Source organism: Pituophis catenifer, unplaced genomic scaffold (genome assembly GCF_029215685.1).
Source record: "Pituophis catenifer annectens isolate HBS135680 unplaced genomic scaffold, rPitCat1.0.hap2 SCAF_8, whole genome shotgun sequence".
Taxonomy (NCBI): Eukaryota; Metazoa; Chordata; class Lepidosauria; order Squamata; family Colubridae; genus Pituophis; species Pituophis catenifer.
In genome coordinates this window covers 30436791-30453287 of record NW_027256888.1, presented here as the reverse complement: position 1 = coordinate 30453287, position 16497 = coordinate 30436791, and the positions used below count along the sequence as shown (strand labels likewise).

The window sequence follows — 16497 nt, the reverse complement described above, 5'->3', positions numbered from 1 at the left end:
TGGGAGCGATGCGCGGACTCCGCAGCCTCCAGAGGCAGATAGCAGAGAGGCAGAGGAACAGAAGAAGCCTGTTCCTAGTGCACGCACGCGAAGAGCTGCCAGAAGGCAAGAGCAGCTAAAGCAAAAAGGACAACTCAGGAGTAAGGCCAGGAGATGATTGGCACCTCCCAGAAGACTTAAAAGAGCAGCAACGGCACTTGGGATCTTTGTAGGAAAGCAATGTTGCTACATCTGTTTCTTGTCAGCGTCTCTTGCTTCTGAACTTTTGCCAAGAAAAGCCTTTGGCAGGGTGCCAAAGAAGACAAAGGTTGGTGATAAGGCCGAAGGACTGTTTATGAAGAATTTGTTTTGGACTTAATTTGGACTAAGCTGAGAATGAAGTAATTCTCAGCTGTTGTAATAAAATATGCTTGTTTAGGACTGACTGTGTCTGGTGCTAGGTCACAACAGAAGAATTCTCTATTGATCGCAAACAGGCAGCGGTCCATTTTGCTGGCCAGAAGTAATCCTTCCTGAAAGAAGGCGGTGAAGAAGATGGCCATTAATGGCCGAACCGAAGCGTTGACAACTGGTCGAGCAAGCATTGAGAAAGTGGAAGAAAGCAGTGGGTTGGACCTGGATGAAGTTTCTTTACGCCAAAGTGACTGAATTTCCCTATGCTGATCTAAGAAGAAAGGGGGACTCCAGACAGGAGGGAAGGGGATTTCTTTTCCCTCCCCCCACCTTTGAAGCAGCGAGGAAAAACGCAGAGCAGTTATAGATCCATAATAATAAGGAAGGAGTGAAGGGAGAGTTGTTGTTAAAAAATAAATAAACCAGAAAGACTGAACTGGGCTGAACTTTATAAAAGAAGATTTGGACAGAGGTAACTTTGGACAGAGACAATTTGCAATTATATTGAGTCACTTTCCTGGATGTTGGGTTAAATAGGGAAAGTAAAGTATCTCCCCCTCCTTGCACTGATATATAAAGTACTATGAGAAAAGAAGAGAAGGAGCAACGAGGACATCTACTGGGCAAAGAGGATATAAAACTGAAGGATTGTGGAAATGAGGAATACCCCTTTTTCCCCCTTTCTCTTTTCCTAGATATCTTATAACCTATAACCTTTGCCGACCTGTGGTGGATTACAAATAATGTGGACTAAAGGTTAAGTGCTGCCTGTCTCCATCTCTTTGGAATACTGAGGTATTGGAGATTGGCGATTTAAGAGGCCTTGTGGATTATAAACACGCTTGATGAACTCATAAAACTATTGGACAGATAAAGTAGAACGTTAAGGACAAAAATAGTGGTCACTCAAATTCCTTTTCCTGGGATGGTGAGGATGAGGATGATTATTATTACTATTATTATTATTACCTCTTTTATTCATTAAACATGAAACTCAGTCAACTGAACATTTAAAAGACCCTTGGTAGCACAGTGGACTAATGCACTGTTATTAACATCTGCTGCTTGCAATTACTGCAAGTTCAAATCCCACCAGGCTCAAGGTTGACTCAGCCTTCCATCCTCTCAAAGGTAGGTGAAATAAGGACCCAGATTGTGGGGGCAATAATCTGACTTTGTATAAATATACAAAAGTATGAAGGCTATTGCTTAATGCATTGTAAGCCGCTCTGAGTCTCCGGAGAAGGGCGGCATATAAATTAAAGCAAAAAAAAAAAAAAAAGTGTCACAAATACCCTTGACTGGTGCTAATGGTTGATACGGGTTGCGGTCAGCATCCTAGGTATCAACCAAGTATCTTCTCAAAATATATGATGTTCCAAGTAGCATAGTTTTTTCCGCTGGTGTTACTGCAGCAAGCTGGAATTTCTTGATGTGTTTTTAAAATTCTTGGATATGGTATCAAGTGCCCCGATGACAATGGGTATCACTGTTACATGCTTCATCCATAGCTGTGTAGTTTCGATGGCCAGGTCGCGATATTTCATGATTTTTTCCAGCTCCTTTTCCTCAACTCTGGCATCTCCTGATATAGCGATATCAATAAACTGTACGCTTCAGTCCTCGACAACCATGATATCTGGCATGATATGTTCCAAATGACAATCCATCTGTATATGAAAGTCCCACATTTCCCACTTTGTGCTGCCATGACTTTTTTGATGCAGGTATGTCGTATTTTTTACATAATGACCAGTGGACTAATTTAGCAACTCGATCATGTCTAGCTTTGTAATTAGTTTGTGCAATTTTACTGCACTTAATGTTTCACACATATTAAGTGTGAAACAGTTTCAACTTTGTCATTGCAAAGTCGATAGTTTGGATTGTCAGTGGATTTTTTGTATCTTCGCTTTCATGGCATTAGTTTGTAATGCTTGCTCTTGAGCAGCAAGTATTAAACCTTCCATTTCTTTCTTGATGGTTCCTCTCTTAAGCCATGCCCATGTCAAGTTGTTATCACATTTTCCTTCAATGTTTTTCAAGTACTGTCCATGCAGAGCTTTGGTTTTCCATCCATTTAATCTGTTTTCTTTATATTCTGCCTTTTTCTGTTGTTTTTATAATGTTCTCCATTTTCACAGCCTGCAGCAATCTTTCTGTGCTTTGGTTCACATAATCATTCAAACTTTCTTTTTCTTCTTCTACAGTTTGATGGATTATTACTATTACTATCATTATTTTCTCATCTAATTGCATTTAAGACATTGTGGATTACAAAAAGAATGGTCTAAAGGGAGGATTGAAGTGGGATTGGATCTGAAAGATGTTTACTTCTTTTTCTATACCTATAGGTCAAGCGAGATTTGGGGTGCTAGAGGACTATATACGTATTAAAAGGTGATTGGAGGTGTTGGATATTAAAAAAATCTGAGGTAAAATTGTTGACCATGACAAGCACTACAAACCTAACAAAGATAGGGCTAGGGAGGAAACCTGCTTCCACACCATCATCGGCTACCTCAAGTCCATCTAGTCAGAGGTCAATAGAAGATATGTTATAAATGGAGAGATCAAATCCATTTAAGGAATTGCATGCTATGCTCCAATATCGATGCAGGAGAACATGACAAAAAACCATGACGAAATGAAGAGGGAAATAGGAGAAATGAGAAACGATACGGGAGAATTTTTTAAAAAGATACAAAAGATGGATGAAAAGTTTGAAAATTTCCAGCAATTGATTACAAAAAACGAACTGAAAATACAGGAAATAGAAGAGGCTGGAGAAAGAAGAAAAAAGAGTAGATGAAATAAACGATAGACTAATCCAGGAAAGTAAAGAGTTAGAAACTGCAGTTATATTGTTAGAGACAGAAAAAGCAGCACAATATCTGAGATTCCAGAATATGGAAGAGGAGAAAGGGGAAGACTTACCAGATGTTTTGGCAGAGTTACTAGCAAAGGCATTAGGGACAGAGAAAGAAGAGATGCTGATAGAAATTGATGAAATTTATAGAATACATACGAATTACACAAGGAGACATAGATTGGACTCACTGCATAAAGCAATGGAGTCTACAACCAGCATTTCAGTACCGAAGAGGAATTGGAGGAGAGGGAAGTAATAGAAGATAGAGATCAAGGAATGCTTGCTACAGAAAAAAAGAAACTGCAGCAAAAGGAGAGAGAGAAAAGGAACCGAACAGAGAGCAATGGAGCAAGACCCAAAGAATCGAGAGAAATAAGAGCAAACAGGAGTATAAGACCCAGATATAGATAGAATAATGCAAGAAGAATTTAAGATACTATCATTAAACATCAATGGATTGAACTCACCCATGAAAAGGAAGAAAACCTTCAATAAATTACAAAGATTGAAGCTAGACATAATATCACTACAAGGTCCAGATAAAAGAAAAACATAAATAATTACCAAAAGAAGAGAGGAGTGGTGTTATATGTTAAAGAAACAATTCAGGCTAATCAAATATATAATGATGAAAAGGGAAGGATCCTGATTGTGGAAGTAATATTAAATGAAAAGCGGGTACTCCTACTTGTAATCTAGGCATCAAATAGTGGACAAGAACAATTTTATAAAAAACATACATAATACTATACATTTTATTTTATTTATTTATTAAATTTTTATACCACCCTTCTCCCGAAGGACTCAGGGTGGTGCACAGCCAAAAAATAAAACATGATATGATATGGAGTATGATAATCTTTGTCTCCTAGGAGACTTCAATGCAACAATAGATAAAAAATTGGACTATAAAAGTAACAGAATAAGGTAAGGAGTAAAAAGGATTCTACCTAAAACTTTCTTTAAAATGGCAGAAGAGTTAAACATACAAGATGTATGGAAAGAGGAACCCGGGGGAAAACGAATACACATTCTATTCTATTCTATTCTATTCCTGGTCTAAAATAGACATGGTATGGCTGTCGATGGAATTAAATACTAATGTATATGAGGTAGAAATAGATACAAATCTATAGGCAGATCATAATCCAATGAAAATCACCTGGAAAGGATGAAAGAAAAGTGTAGATGGACTCTGAACCAATTGATATTAAAAGATATAGAATTTAGGCAGATGTTGGAAAAACAAATGGGATTCTTCTTTAAAGAAAATAGAAAAGACAAAATTTATGGGACACAGCGAAAGCATACATGAGAGGAGTTGCTATAACATTTATAGCGAAGAAAAATAAAAGGAAGAAGCAACAAGAAGTGCCTGAATTCTGATCACATACAGTGGGGAAGCTGCGATGGTCACAAGTGTGGTCCCATATCTCAACAACCACTTTTTCCTTCACTATATTTCTGTTTTTCAATTGAATTCATTCTATATTTATTGATACACTTGCTACTATAACATACAGCAACTTATATAATATAGAGTGCTCAGATATGAGACCTGAAAATACACAGCTCAAAAAAATAAAGGGAACACAAGCAGAAGATATCTGAGATCTGAATGAATGAAATAGCCTTATTAAATACTTTGTTCGTTACATACAGTAGTTTTGTGTTCCCTTTAGTTGTTTGAGCAGTGTATAAACTACTGTATGTAAAGAACAAAGTATTTAATAAGGCTATTTCATTCATTCAGATCTCGGATGTCTTTTGCTTGTGTTCCCTTTATTTTTTTGAGCAGTATATTTTATTTTGTTCTACCAACTAGAAAAGTTAATGGGAAGATTTACTGGATCTTTTGCTTAATTGGAAAAACTTGGAATAAAATTATGGGTATTTGCTATGTTTTGATTGGCTTTACTGTGAATCACTTTTACTGTGTATTACTGTGTATATGATGGGGTACCTTATCAGTTCCTTAAATCAATCACACAATCAATCAATCAATCAATCAATCAATCACAGAACTGAATTTCTACAGAACATATAATAATGTATAATAAAAGGCAACAATCTCCATAGTTATATTAACTGTCTTATGTATAAACATGAAACCCTAATGGTTTTGCAATTTTTTAACTGTACCCAAAAACTCATTCTTTGTAATATTTGATCAAAATATTTGAAATTATTAATTTCCCAGTAACAGTTATAATAACTTATAATTAGAAATGAGAAATCTGATAATGAAGTACAATACAGATGAACAAGACAGTTTCAACAAGAAAGAGATAAGGACTGGCTTCCTGTCCCCCTTCACTTGTTTTAAATCAAGTCTCTTTGAAACATTGTTGTCTACTAGACATTATAAAACTCACACATATACACACTTCCACCTATAGATTATCCTGACTGCATCAACTATTCTTAACATTCGAATGACTCAGGAATGGGAAGATTACAGGGTTGAATATTCCTTAATCCCATAAATAAATGTTTCTTTTTTTAAAAAAGAAGCTGCATATGTTTTTTATGAACAAATAAATTTAATTTTATTTTTTGTGCTCTGCACAAGTGATTATATTTTAAAATTAACAGCAGAATGTCAAAAAGAAAGAAAAATTTCTGAGATATATTACAATGTAAGAAAGAAAGAGAACAAAATGAAGCCTAGGTAACCTAGTATCAAGCATTCAACAGAGCATTTATATTTAATAATTGATGAGAGTATTTTTGCAACATTTAACCTGCATTAAAAAAAGTGAAATGGAATCAGTAGCTCCAATGTTAGCATGACAGGAAAGAAAACTGTTTTAAGATTTCATAATTATATTGTTCAGCTGGTGAGAGTTACATCCCTATTTGAACTAATTGGAGTTTTTCTCCCTCTTTCAAAACATTAGGACCAAGACTCATCCATTTAAGATGCTTGGAGATTTCAAACACAAAATAGCTTCTTCACAAAATACATACTTGTGGAATTCAATACTGCAAGGCATGGTATTAGTCACTAACTTGACAGGCTGGAAAAGAAAACTAGACCTACTACTCTGTAGTTTTCCAACAGGGTTAGACCAATAATGGTAAACCTTTTGGGCTCAGCATGTGAAAAAAATAAATGCCTAATTTGATCCTGCTTATGTGTCACCTCTCTTAGAAAAAACAGGTAATTTCTGATTCATTTAAAAAAAAAATACAGTCTTGTGGTGATCCCCAGGATATGCTGCATGACACTTTTTTCAGTATTCTTTCTATTGATAGGCCCATATAGTCTAAAACTACATCAAAATCAAATCACCTATTATACACTGCAATAAAGCACAGAATATACTAATCAAAATATGTGTAGAACAAAGCATTTCTTTCAGTTTAAATGCCATATGACAGTCATATGAACTTTTTAGCAGTAGCTCACCAGAAGTTTACTTTGTCTGGGTTATATAAGAATTCAATCTGATATGTCACAGAAAAGATAACCTACTGTTCAGTTTTAAATAAATACAAAATGAAAGGCATAAACAGTACATTTAGAGCAAAGTCCAGGCACACCCTAATCTTATTTGAACACTTTATTCATTATATGTATGAATAAAGTTATCAGAAAAAAGTCCACACATCTTTGAAATAAATGTCAGTAAGATTTTATTTTATTTTAGTTAATTTAGTTTATACAGGGTTTTCAAGGAAGCCCAATATTATAGAAATAAAATAGAAAGCTTCACTAGTGCTACTTTACTAATTCTTTTTCATCTAGCTCATAGATTTAAGCTAAGACAGCAGCTTCCACGATAAATGCTGAAACTGGAAGAAGAAACAGTGTTATATTAAAAAAAAACCTGCCTATCATATTTGTGTGCTATTTTGCATAATCATTCCATGTCACAATCACTCATTTAGACTGTAACAGCCATATTAACCAGAAAAATACATGTCTGCTACTATTTGAACAACAGACTCCCTATGAATTGTCAGCTCCCCCAATTACACCCTCTCCTCCGGTAACCTGAAAACTGCTGATCTTCTAACAATGCTTCAAATCACTTGATAAAGGAAAAAGCATAAAAATATTTTTACAGTATACAAATTTTTTAATGGCATAGCAGTAGAAAAATAGCATTGAAATCAAAACTTCCCAAGATTGCAAATAAAAACCAATGTAACCCATTGTTTTTACAATAAAGGACTTGTTTTAAATCACAGTAAATTCATATTTCACCAAACATTCAAAATGCCATGAAGGAGTTAATACTAAACAGCATATAGAGAGACTTCAACGCCTAGTACGAACAGCATTCTCTTTCACTGAAGGAGTCAAAATAGCTTCCTTGATTAATTCTGGTCATTCTAGTTATGGCAGCCATTACTATGGGGTTATAGTATTACACAATTTACATCAAAGCTTAAGTCTTCTGTTTTTTAAAAAAGAAAACCAAATACCGAAGATGGAGTCGCTTGCTGATGATCTTAGGAAAAAAATGGTTTATCAACAAGGAAGCACAACCCATGTAGGTAGATCTAGTGTAAAAAGAAATGAGAGAGGCTTGTCAAAAATGCAGCTGTTTAAAAGAAACAAAAACAAAAACCTTCTCTCTTACTCTGAAAGCAACTGGCACATGACAAAAAGATAAAAGAAACTAAATCACAACAAATTTGCTATACCTCTTTTATGCAACTCTCTTAATGGAATGCCATCTCCTCCCCCATCGTATGGTAAATAAGGATCAGAAGATACTTCCATGAGCTTGACGAAAGGAGTTTTAAGAGCACAATAGCCACGGCGTTTCTTATAGCACAACAGCAGACTGGGAAGCTGCCATATTCAATCAGGATTTGGACTGTGTGCGGCTTATTGCAGCAACTCCGTTCTTCCACGATCGATGATGTCATCAAAGGGAAATTATTGCAGCCTGGTTGCTACTGACTACAATCTAGGAGTGCTTAAAGGTGGAACAGCAGACTTAATTTATGAAGTCTGCTGTTTTTGAAGGTGACTAAGCCTGAAGTAAAGCAGAATAAACTGGTTTAAGGAAGTCCAAGCTAAATCAAGCAATATCAGCTTCTATTCATGTCTAAGCACTGAAAAGGCAGCCATATTAACCTTACAGCTTCTTTATACAGTCCAAATATTAGAGATTCATTTCTCTAAGAAAAGAAGAATAAATACGACCTCTTCTATCGATTGCTCACTTTTTGTTTAGATCTAGATCTGTAAATTATTACCAAGTAGCAGACACAAATCACAAAATGGCTTAAAATAATGAATTTATATTCACATTCAAAAAATGAAGAGTTTGCAGTCATTTAATATATTTCATTTTAAGAATGCCACTGTAATCACTTAACCAATGCAAAAATCTAAGTAAAACTTTCTCTTTTAAAGCTTAATGAGCTTATGAAAACTGTTGAAATTTATAATTGTGGTATCAAACATAGAATTTGTACGCATATGACTTTTCATTTTCTTTCAGCCTGGAAATAAACAACTGAATTCAACTTTTGTATCTCATGTGTATCAGGATAGTGGCTTTCCACTTCTGCAATATAATATTTTGAAAAAGAGTGAATAACCAAGAGACTCAACATAAGGATTTTTGGCAACTGAAGAAGGAACATTATTTCTAGAAGCCTGATCTTTAGGTGGTTTTAAGCTTTAAAAATGCTTGACAGGTTTTAGAGTTCAAATATATTAAGTAAGGATCTTTATTTCCACACCTGAAAAATGCTAGACATATTATTGTTCCTGTTATTATTTCCAAAATCATATCCAAGAGATTGTTGTGGAATAATCCAAATTTGAACATACATACACACATAGACAGAGACTGGTCTGCTTAGATTTGCCTTAGCCCTTAGCGTCCTCAGAGATACCTACCAATTTAAGATCTTTAAAAGATCCAATGTTTGAAATGAAACCAACCAATACAACTCTATTTGATATGAAATAGAAGGAAGGAGATCAAAAAAAGAGAAGACCCGGATTATTATAAAGTGTGGAATAGGTTTTATACATGGTTGGAAAATAGAAATCAAATTAAGAAATAAGAATATAAAGTGAAATTTGATATTAACATACTGGATATAATGTAAATAATGATCCTGCTAACAAAACAGTTAATTATGACTATTTAAAAATAAAGAGAAGGAGCAGGAGGATAAAAGCTAAAAGTAAAGACAAAAGTTGATGCAGAAAGTTGTAAAATTGTATATATCTGTTGTTAGTATTGTATTTTAACGTTTGATGTGGGTGTTTTTGTTTTTTGTTTTTGTCTCAACTTCTTTTGCTATTGTGTGCTTGGTTTTAAAATGTAAAATACTCAATAAAAAATATTTTTTTTTAAAAAAAAAGGAAGGCTAGCATTATATAGCTAGAGTGTGGGACATAGAATCGTTATATCCAATTTTAGAAAATCAATGGATTCATGTTTTAAGATGCGTAACACATATTTCTGATATAAGAATGAAGTTAATTCATCAGAAAATACAATTTCTTGTTCATTAGATCTTGTGCAGCCATAATTGTGGTTTGGTTTCAATTCACAATTCACAGACGAATAAAATTTTGGAAAAAAGTGAAACTGTTGAATATTGCTAAACTTATTCTCCATGTATGGGGCATTGATCTCACCTGATAGGCACCTTCTCGTTGGGTGGAGACAGCAGCCAAGAATGGGTTGTTCTCGTCTGTTCAGTTTGAAGGACTGAGTCTGTAGAAAGTTAAGTCCCGGTCCTGTTGCTAGGGATATCCAGCTTTTGGCAAAGACGATAAACAGACTCGACGTGTCGGGAGAAAGAAAGGAAAAGTCAACAAGGAAGACCAGACAGGCAAAGGGTGGGGCTGGCTGCTGTCTCCACCCAACGAGAAGGTGCCTATCAGGTGAGACCAACGCCCCTTCTCCACAGTGGTAGAGACAGCAGCCAGGAATGGGACATACCAAAGCCTACTGTCCCAAACTACGGGCGGGCCCCAGTCTGGTCAGAAGGCTCCCCGACAGAATGAACCCGCTGCAAAACCCTCCGGCCAAATGCCACCTCAGCAGAGGCAAACTGGTCCAGCCTATAGCACTTTACAAAGGGCGAAGGAGACGTCCAAGTCGCCGCCCTGCAGATCTTGGTCAAAGGTGCTTGCATGTCCCAGGCCACAGAAGTAGCCGCACTGCAGGTGGAATGCCATCAGATGGCATTCATCTGATGGCACAACCTTGCCACAACCATCAGATGCGATGGTTGTGGCAAGGAGCGCAGTTCATACACCTTGGTGATAGTCTGACTGTTCTGCCCCAGCTCCGGATTCCCAAGGATTGTGACACACACCAACAGTCTTTATCAAAGTTATAACGTACCAAGAATAAACAAAGTCCAGCAAAGGTTGGCAACCAGCCCAGAAAACAAGATCCGATAAGACACTCACTCTCCAAAATGCTCTGTAATAATTACACATTGTTTCTAGCAAAAAATTACTAACTGCGTGCAACTTAAATAAGCTAAGGGAGTGACCAATTATCCTCAAAACTTACTCTCGAGGAGACCTCCTCCTCCTGAGTAGCCACTCCTGCCTTTTGGCAGCCCTGCGTGCTCGAGCATTGAGGAGAGGCTCCTCCACTTCGCTCTCTTCACTTGAAGGAGCCTCTGGAGGTTCTGAAGGCCCTTGCTGAGTCTCTGCCTCTGGCACATCCTCTTCAGCCTCCTCGCTGTCCGACGCGAGCGCCGGCTGCTGGCGCAACCCCACACCAGCCTTGTCATCGTGATCAGCCACGATCCGCGCAGGCCGCTGGCGGGCCACAACACTGACGAATCCATCTGCCAATGTGGAAGGAGAGACCCTGCAACCTAAAGAGACTGGAATAAAAGAGACAAATGACTCTGCCCGACGTAAGTCAACAGTTCTCTTAAGGTACAAGAACTTTAGTACAGTGGACTAAAGCACTGTTATTAACAGATTAACATCTGCTGCTTGCAATTACTGCAAGTTCAAATCTCACCAGGCTCAAGGTTGACTTAGCCTTCCATCCTTTCAAAGGTAGGTGAAATGAGGACCCAGATTGTGGGGGCAATAAGCTGACTTTGTATAAATATACAAAAGTATGAAGGCTATTGCTTAATGTATTGTAACCCACGCTGAGTCTCCAGAGAAGGGCGGCATATAAATTAAAGAAAAAAAAAGGTAAATACGGTGGGCCCTCCAAATGCCCAATGTATGCCAGCGCCGTTCCAAGGAGTGAGCAGGATTAGGACAAAAATTGGGGAGGATCAGTTCCTGCATCTGATGGAAGGTCGTATTGAAGGACCACGCAATCAGTGTGAAATACACAGAGGTCACTTCGTACGGAGAGGGCAGCAATCTCCAAAATCCACCTGGTGGAAATAATTGCCATCAAAAAGGCGACTATACATGACAGGAGACGGAGGCTGGGGCTCCCGTAAGAGAGTTCAGTACAATAGACAGGTCCCAGGTGGGATACCTATGCACCACGGGGGGACACAAATTAGTGGCTCCCCTCAGGAACCTGCGTATAAGAGGATGTTGGGATAAAGAGTAAGGGACCCACAAGTCAGGACCAATGAGATAGCCAACATCTGCCTCCGAAGTGTATTGGGCGATAGTCCTCTGTTAAGCCCGTCCTGGAGAAATTCCAGGATCTGGGCAATTGAAGCCTGAAGGGAAGAAATCCCCATACAGTCACACCAATCCCAAAATGCTGGCCAAGTGGCCAAATAAATGCGGTCAGTGGATGATCTCTGAGACACCTGGATGGTTCAGATAACCCTGGGGGAGAAGTTGTCTCCACTCAGAGTGCGCTGCTCAAGTGCCAGGCGGTCAGTTGGAGCCACAGTGGGTCCAGGTGGACCAACGCCCCCTGGCTGAGCGAGGCCACGCCCTGAGGTATCCTCCAGGGAGGGGCCACCAACAAAGATTTGTGGTTGGCGAACCAAGACTGCCGGGGCCAATGAGGTGCAAGAAGAATGACCTCCGCCTGCTCCTCCAGTATCTTCTGTACCACTCTTGGAATGAGTGGCAGGGGAGGAAGTGTGTAAAGGAGCCCCTTCGGCCAATGGCTGCAGAGAGCATCTATTCCCTATGCCTGTGGAACATAAAAGCGAGGGAGCTGCGCATTCTCTGGGGTACCAAAGAGACCACCTACGGAAGGCCAAATTGGTCCAACAGTGTTGTGACCCAAGCCCAAGTAGGTTGTATTAGATGCAAACAGTTCCAAAACAGACTTTATTAGAACAGCTGAGAATTAACTCATTCTCAGTGTAGTCCAAACTAAATTAAAACAAATTCTTCATAACACAAATTCTTCAGTCTAATCACCAACCTTGGTATAATTAGGCAAACTGCCAAAGACTTTTCTTGGCAAAAGTTCAGAAGCAGAAGACGCTGACCAGAGATAAGTGCAGCAAGACAAGAACAAGTCTATCAACGTTGTTTTCCGACAAAGAGTCCAAGAGCCATTGCTGGTCTTTTAAGCCTTATGGGAGGGGCCAATAATCTCTTGGCCCTACTCCTGAGTCGTCCTCTTTGCTTTAGCTGCTCTTGCCTTCTGGCAGCTTTTCTCGTATGTGCACTAGGAACAGGCTCCTCCTGTTCCTCTGCCTCTCTACTGTCAGCCTCTAGAGGCTCTGGAGTCCACACATCCCTCCCCGATGGCCCTGGCCCCATCTCTGCCTCCGACGCAGAGCCCTCATCCGGGTCTTCCCCAGCCTCCAGGACTGGCCCCTATTCTTCCTCAGCCTCATTGCTGTCCGACTCCGCTGCCAGCTCCGCAGGCTGCTGGTGGACCACAACATTATCCCTCACCGCAGGGCCCTTCCCCCAGGTCTGACGATATGGATGCGGCCGTGACGGGAATTGGCCATGGAAGGCTTTCACCAAGATAGGGTCATGCACAGAGGTTGCATCCTCCCAGGTGAAGTCCTCCAGCCCATATCCCTTCCACTCACTGAGATACTGGAAACGTCCTTTAAGTCACCATGAGTCCCAAATGCTGGCAATCTCATACTCGGGTGGTTCATCTCCATCTCATGGCACTGGTTGGGGACGGTCCGGTTGGCAGAGCGGACAGGCTGGTCTTTCTGGGACAAGGAGGGATCTATGAAAGACTGGGTGGACACGAATCGAGCGTGGCAAGGTCAGGCAGTAGGGGATCGGGTTAATGACTGCCTCCACAGGGAATGGACCAAGGTACCGGTGATCTAGCTTTTTTTTTTTTTTTGAAATTTTTATTTATTTATTTTTTGACATAAGGCATAAAACAACATCTTTTTAGAGCAAGGGTTTGATCCGATATAAAATAAGTATAAATTCCAAATTTCATCAATTAACATCTTAAAGGGAAAAAAAAAAGAAAAAAGAAAACAGAACAAATCTAAATCCAATTTTTCTCATTCAATCTAACATCTTATTCTAACATTTAGCTATTATGTAATCACCCTAAATCTTAAACTTCAAATCTAAACAGCTCTTCATAATATTCATTTATCATTTTAACAATCAGTATTTCATATATTTTCCTTACTTCAAAGATCCAAATTAAGTCAATGTTTCTTTTAAATCACATCTTATAGTCAACATAAAATATTTTATTCCTCTCAAAACATTTCAAAAACAGTAACTGTTCTTCAAAAATATCTCCTTCACTCCTCCTAGGTTTATTTTTAGCTGGACTGCAGCTTAATTAGCTGGTTTCCAGGGATGCTTTCTTCCACTCCTAACCTTATTTATTGGCTGGATCACAGTTTGGTTTTAACTGCTTTCCAACATTTTCTCCTTCACTCCTCCTAGGTTTATTTTTAGCTGGATAACGGCTTTTCAGCTGTTTTCCAGGGATGCTTCCCTCCACTCCTAACCTATATTTTGCTGGTTCACAGTTTAGCTTTAACTGCTCTCCAGTATTGTCTCCTAAGTTTATTTTTGGCTGATTCACAGCATAATCAGCTGTTTTCCAAGGATGCTTTCCTCCACTCACCTTATTTTTAGCTGGTTCACAGTTTAGCTTTAACTGGTCTCCAGCATTGTCTCCTCCACTCCTCCTAAGTTTATTTTTAGCTGGTTCACAGTTTAGTTAGCTGTTTTCTAGGGATGCTTTCCTCCATTCCTTACCTTATATATATATATATTTTGAAAAGTTTTTATTTTATAAACACGCATACATACAATATATAATCAATCAATCAGTGTATCATCTGAATACATCTTTTTTCCTCTTACTCCTCCAATATTTATATCTTGATATTATCATTTCATTTGTTGTAACATTTTCCCCACATTTACTTTTATATTTGTACCTTTATCTATTCAACAATTTTATCCCAACCCAACCCTCCCCCCCCCCGACTTCCCAGAGCAAAAACAGGGTATAACATTTAACAAGCAAAAGCTAAAATATACTAACCTATTACAAAGTATAAAACTCCCTCACACTCTTTAACTCCTCTTTTGCAAATTCATCAACCTCCCTTTTGTAAATTCTCAAAATCAGTTAAATTCTTTCTTCCTGAATATAAGAGCCTTTTTCTTGGTATATAATCCAATAGCTTTAACAATATTACAAGCATTAACAAACATTGATAAATTTCATTTTCATCCCTCAAACACCTTTCTTTTTCAACATTGCTCCCTAATAAGATTTTAAATTAAACATTTATCTTCTTTATTCCTTCATAAACCAATTATCAATTTCTAACTATTCAGCATTAAAAATTCTAAATTAAACATTTTAAAACTTTAAACATTTTATCACCTATACCTTTTAAAATAATATAATCTTATATTAAACATTTTAAAAAACCTCTTAATACATCAATAAGACCTTCTTAGTTCATTCCTCAAAGTATAAATTTCAAAACCTTCAGGAAACTATCCCTTAAATTTTTAATTAACCATTTCTATATTTTTCCAGTCCTTCTTCCTCAATCAACATTGCTCCCTAATAAAGTTCTAAATTAGACATTTATCCTCTTTAATCCTTCATAAAATTAGACATTTTAAAACTTTAAACATTTTATCTCATATACCTTCTTAAAATACTATAATCTTATGTTAAACATTTTAAAAATCTCTTAATACATCAATAGGACATTAAATCATTTCTCAAAATATAAATTTCAAACCCTTCAGAAAGGTGTCCCTCAAATTTTTAATTAACCATTTTAATACCTCGATAACTCTTAAAAAGCTATCATTTTTACCTCAATAACTCTTAAGAAGCTATCATTTTTATATCCAGAACCAATTGTAATAACACACTTCCTTTATATTATCTTAGAATAAACTTTAAAAATACAAATTTAATTAAACTTCTCAACCTATTGCCAAAATCCTCCCCAAAAAAGATTAATCTTCAGTTCTTCCCTTCTTTCTGTATTTTTTCCAGTCCTTTTTCTTCGATAATTCTTTCTTCTTCAGCATTGCTCCTCCTTCTGCTTTTATTTTCGAGAATTTTAAAATTTGGATTTGAGGTTGATGTCTCTTTGAAAGTTTTTGTCTTCTTAAAGTTATTTCATTTAATTTGAAACCCCCATAAATCTCTCAAGTCCTCCTGATTAAACTCTTCCAGATTCCTTTGCTTTCCCCTCTTGGTCTGGAAAGCATCCTTTTTGTCCAAAGTCACATTAAACTGAATTCCTGCCCCATCTTGTTCCAACAGCTCACTACTGTCTAACAAGCCTTGAAATGATACTATATTCTCCTTTGTCTCCATGTTTTGAGTCAAAACAGTTTCCTCTTCCTGAGACCTTTCATCAAAAAAACCTTTAAGACTTTCCAGTAAAGCAGTGGTTTATGACTCAAAATTTTCATGTATTATAGCTCTTATTTGTATATTTGCTGGTGTGTGTAATAATAGTCCTTTAGCACTTTCAAAGGTGCCAGCCATTTTCTTTTTTTTCAAAGTCCAATTATTTTTAAATTTGTTCAGCTATCAGGTCAATAAATCCAATAATTTTCCACACAATTTAGAAGTATAAAGTAGTTAAGATCAATACCATAGTCTTTTTCATTTCACTAGCACTTTAAATCTTTTTCTTGCCACGTTTTTCTTGCAGTTTTAACGATCACTTTCACTTGTAACTTTCGTTTTAAATGCCCTTAAGCGCCATCTTTTTTCCTTTTTCTTTTAAACGGAGTTAAAGTTTAATACTTGCATTTCCTGTTCTCCTGATTTGCTCTGCCAGCATCCAGATTCGAATTTTCTCATAATCCTTAAAATTGCGCTGCTGGTGTGGTCGCGACCCCT

General features: G+C 37.5%; 1 protein-coding gene across 2 annotated transcripts in view; it reads right to left on the bottom strand.

Annotated features, from left to right (window-relative positions):
- CLCN3 (chloride voltage-gated channel 3) overlaps window positions 1-16497 on the bottom strand; it is a 78725-nt gene that overhangs the window by 46175 nt on the left and 16053 nt on the right. The window contains exon 1 of one of the 2 annotated variants that reach the window (XM_070948195.1): window positions 7922-8078. The exons of the other annotated variant lie outside the window; for it this stretch is intronic. Within the exon in view, the coding sequence (XP_070804296.1) occupies window positions 7922-8000 (79 nt within the window). The 5' untranslated portion in view covers window positions 8001-8078. Of the gene's footprint in view, window positions 1-7921; window positions 8079-16497 lie in introns of those variants that run through there. 2 annotated transcript variants of the gene reach the window in all.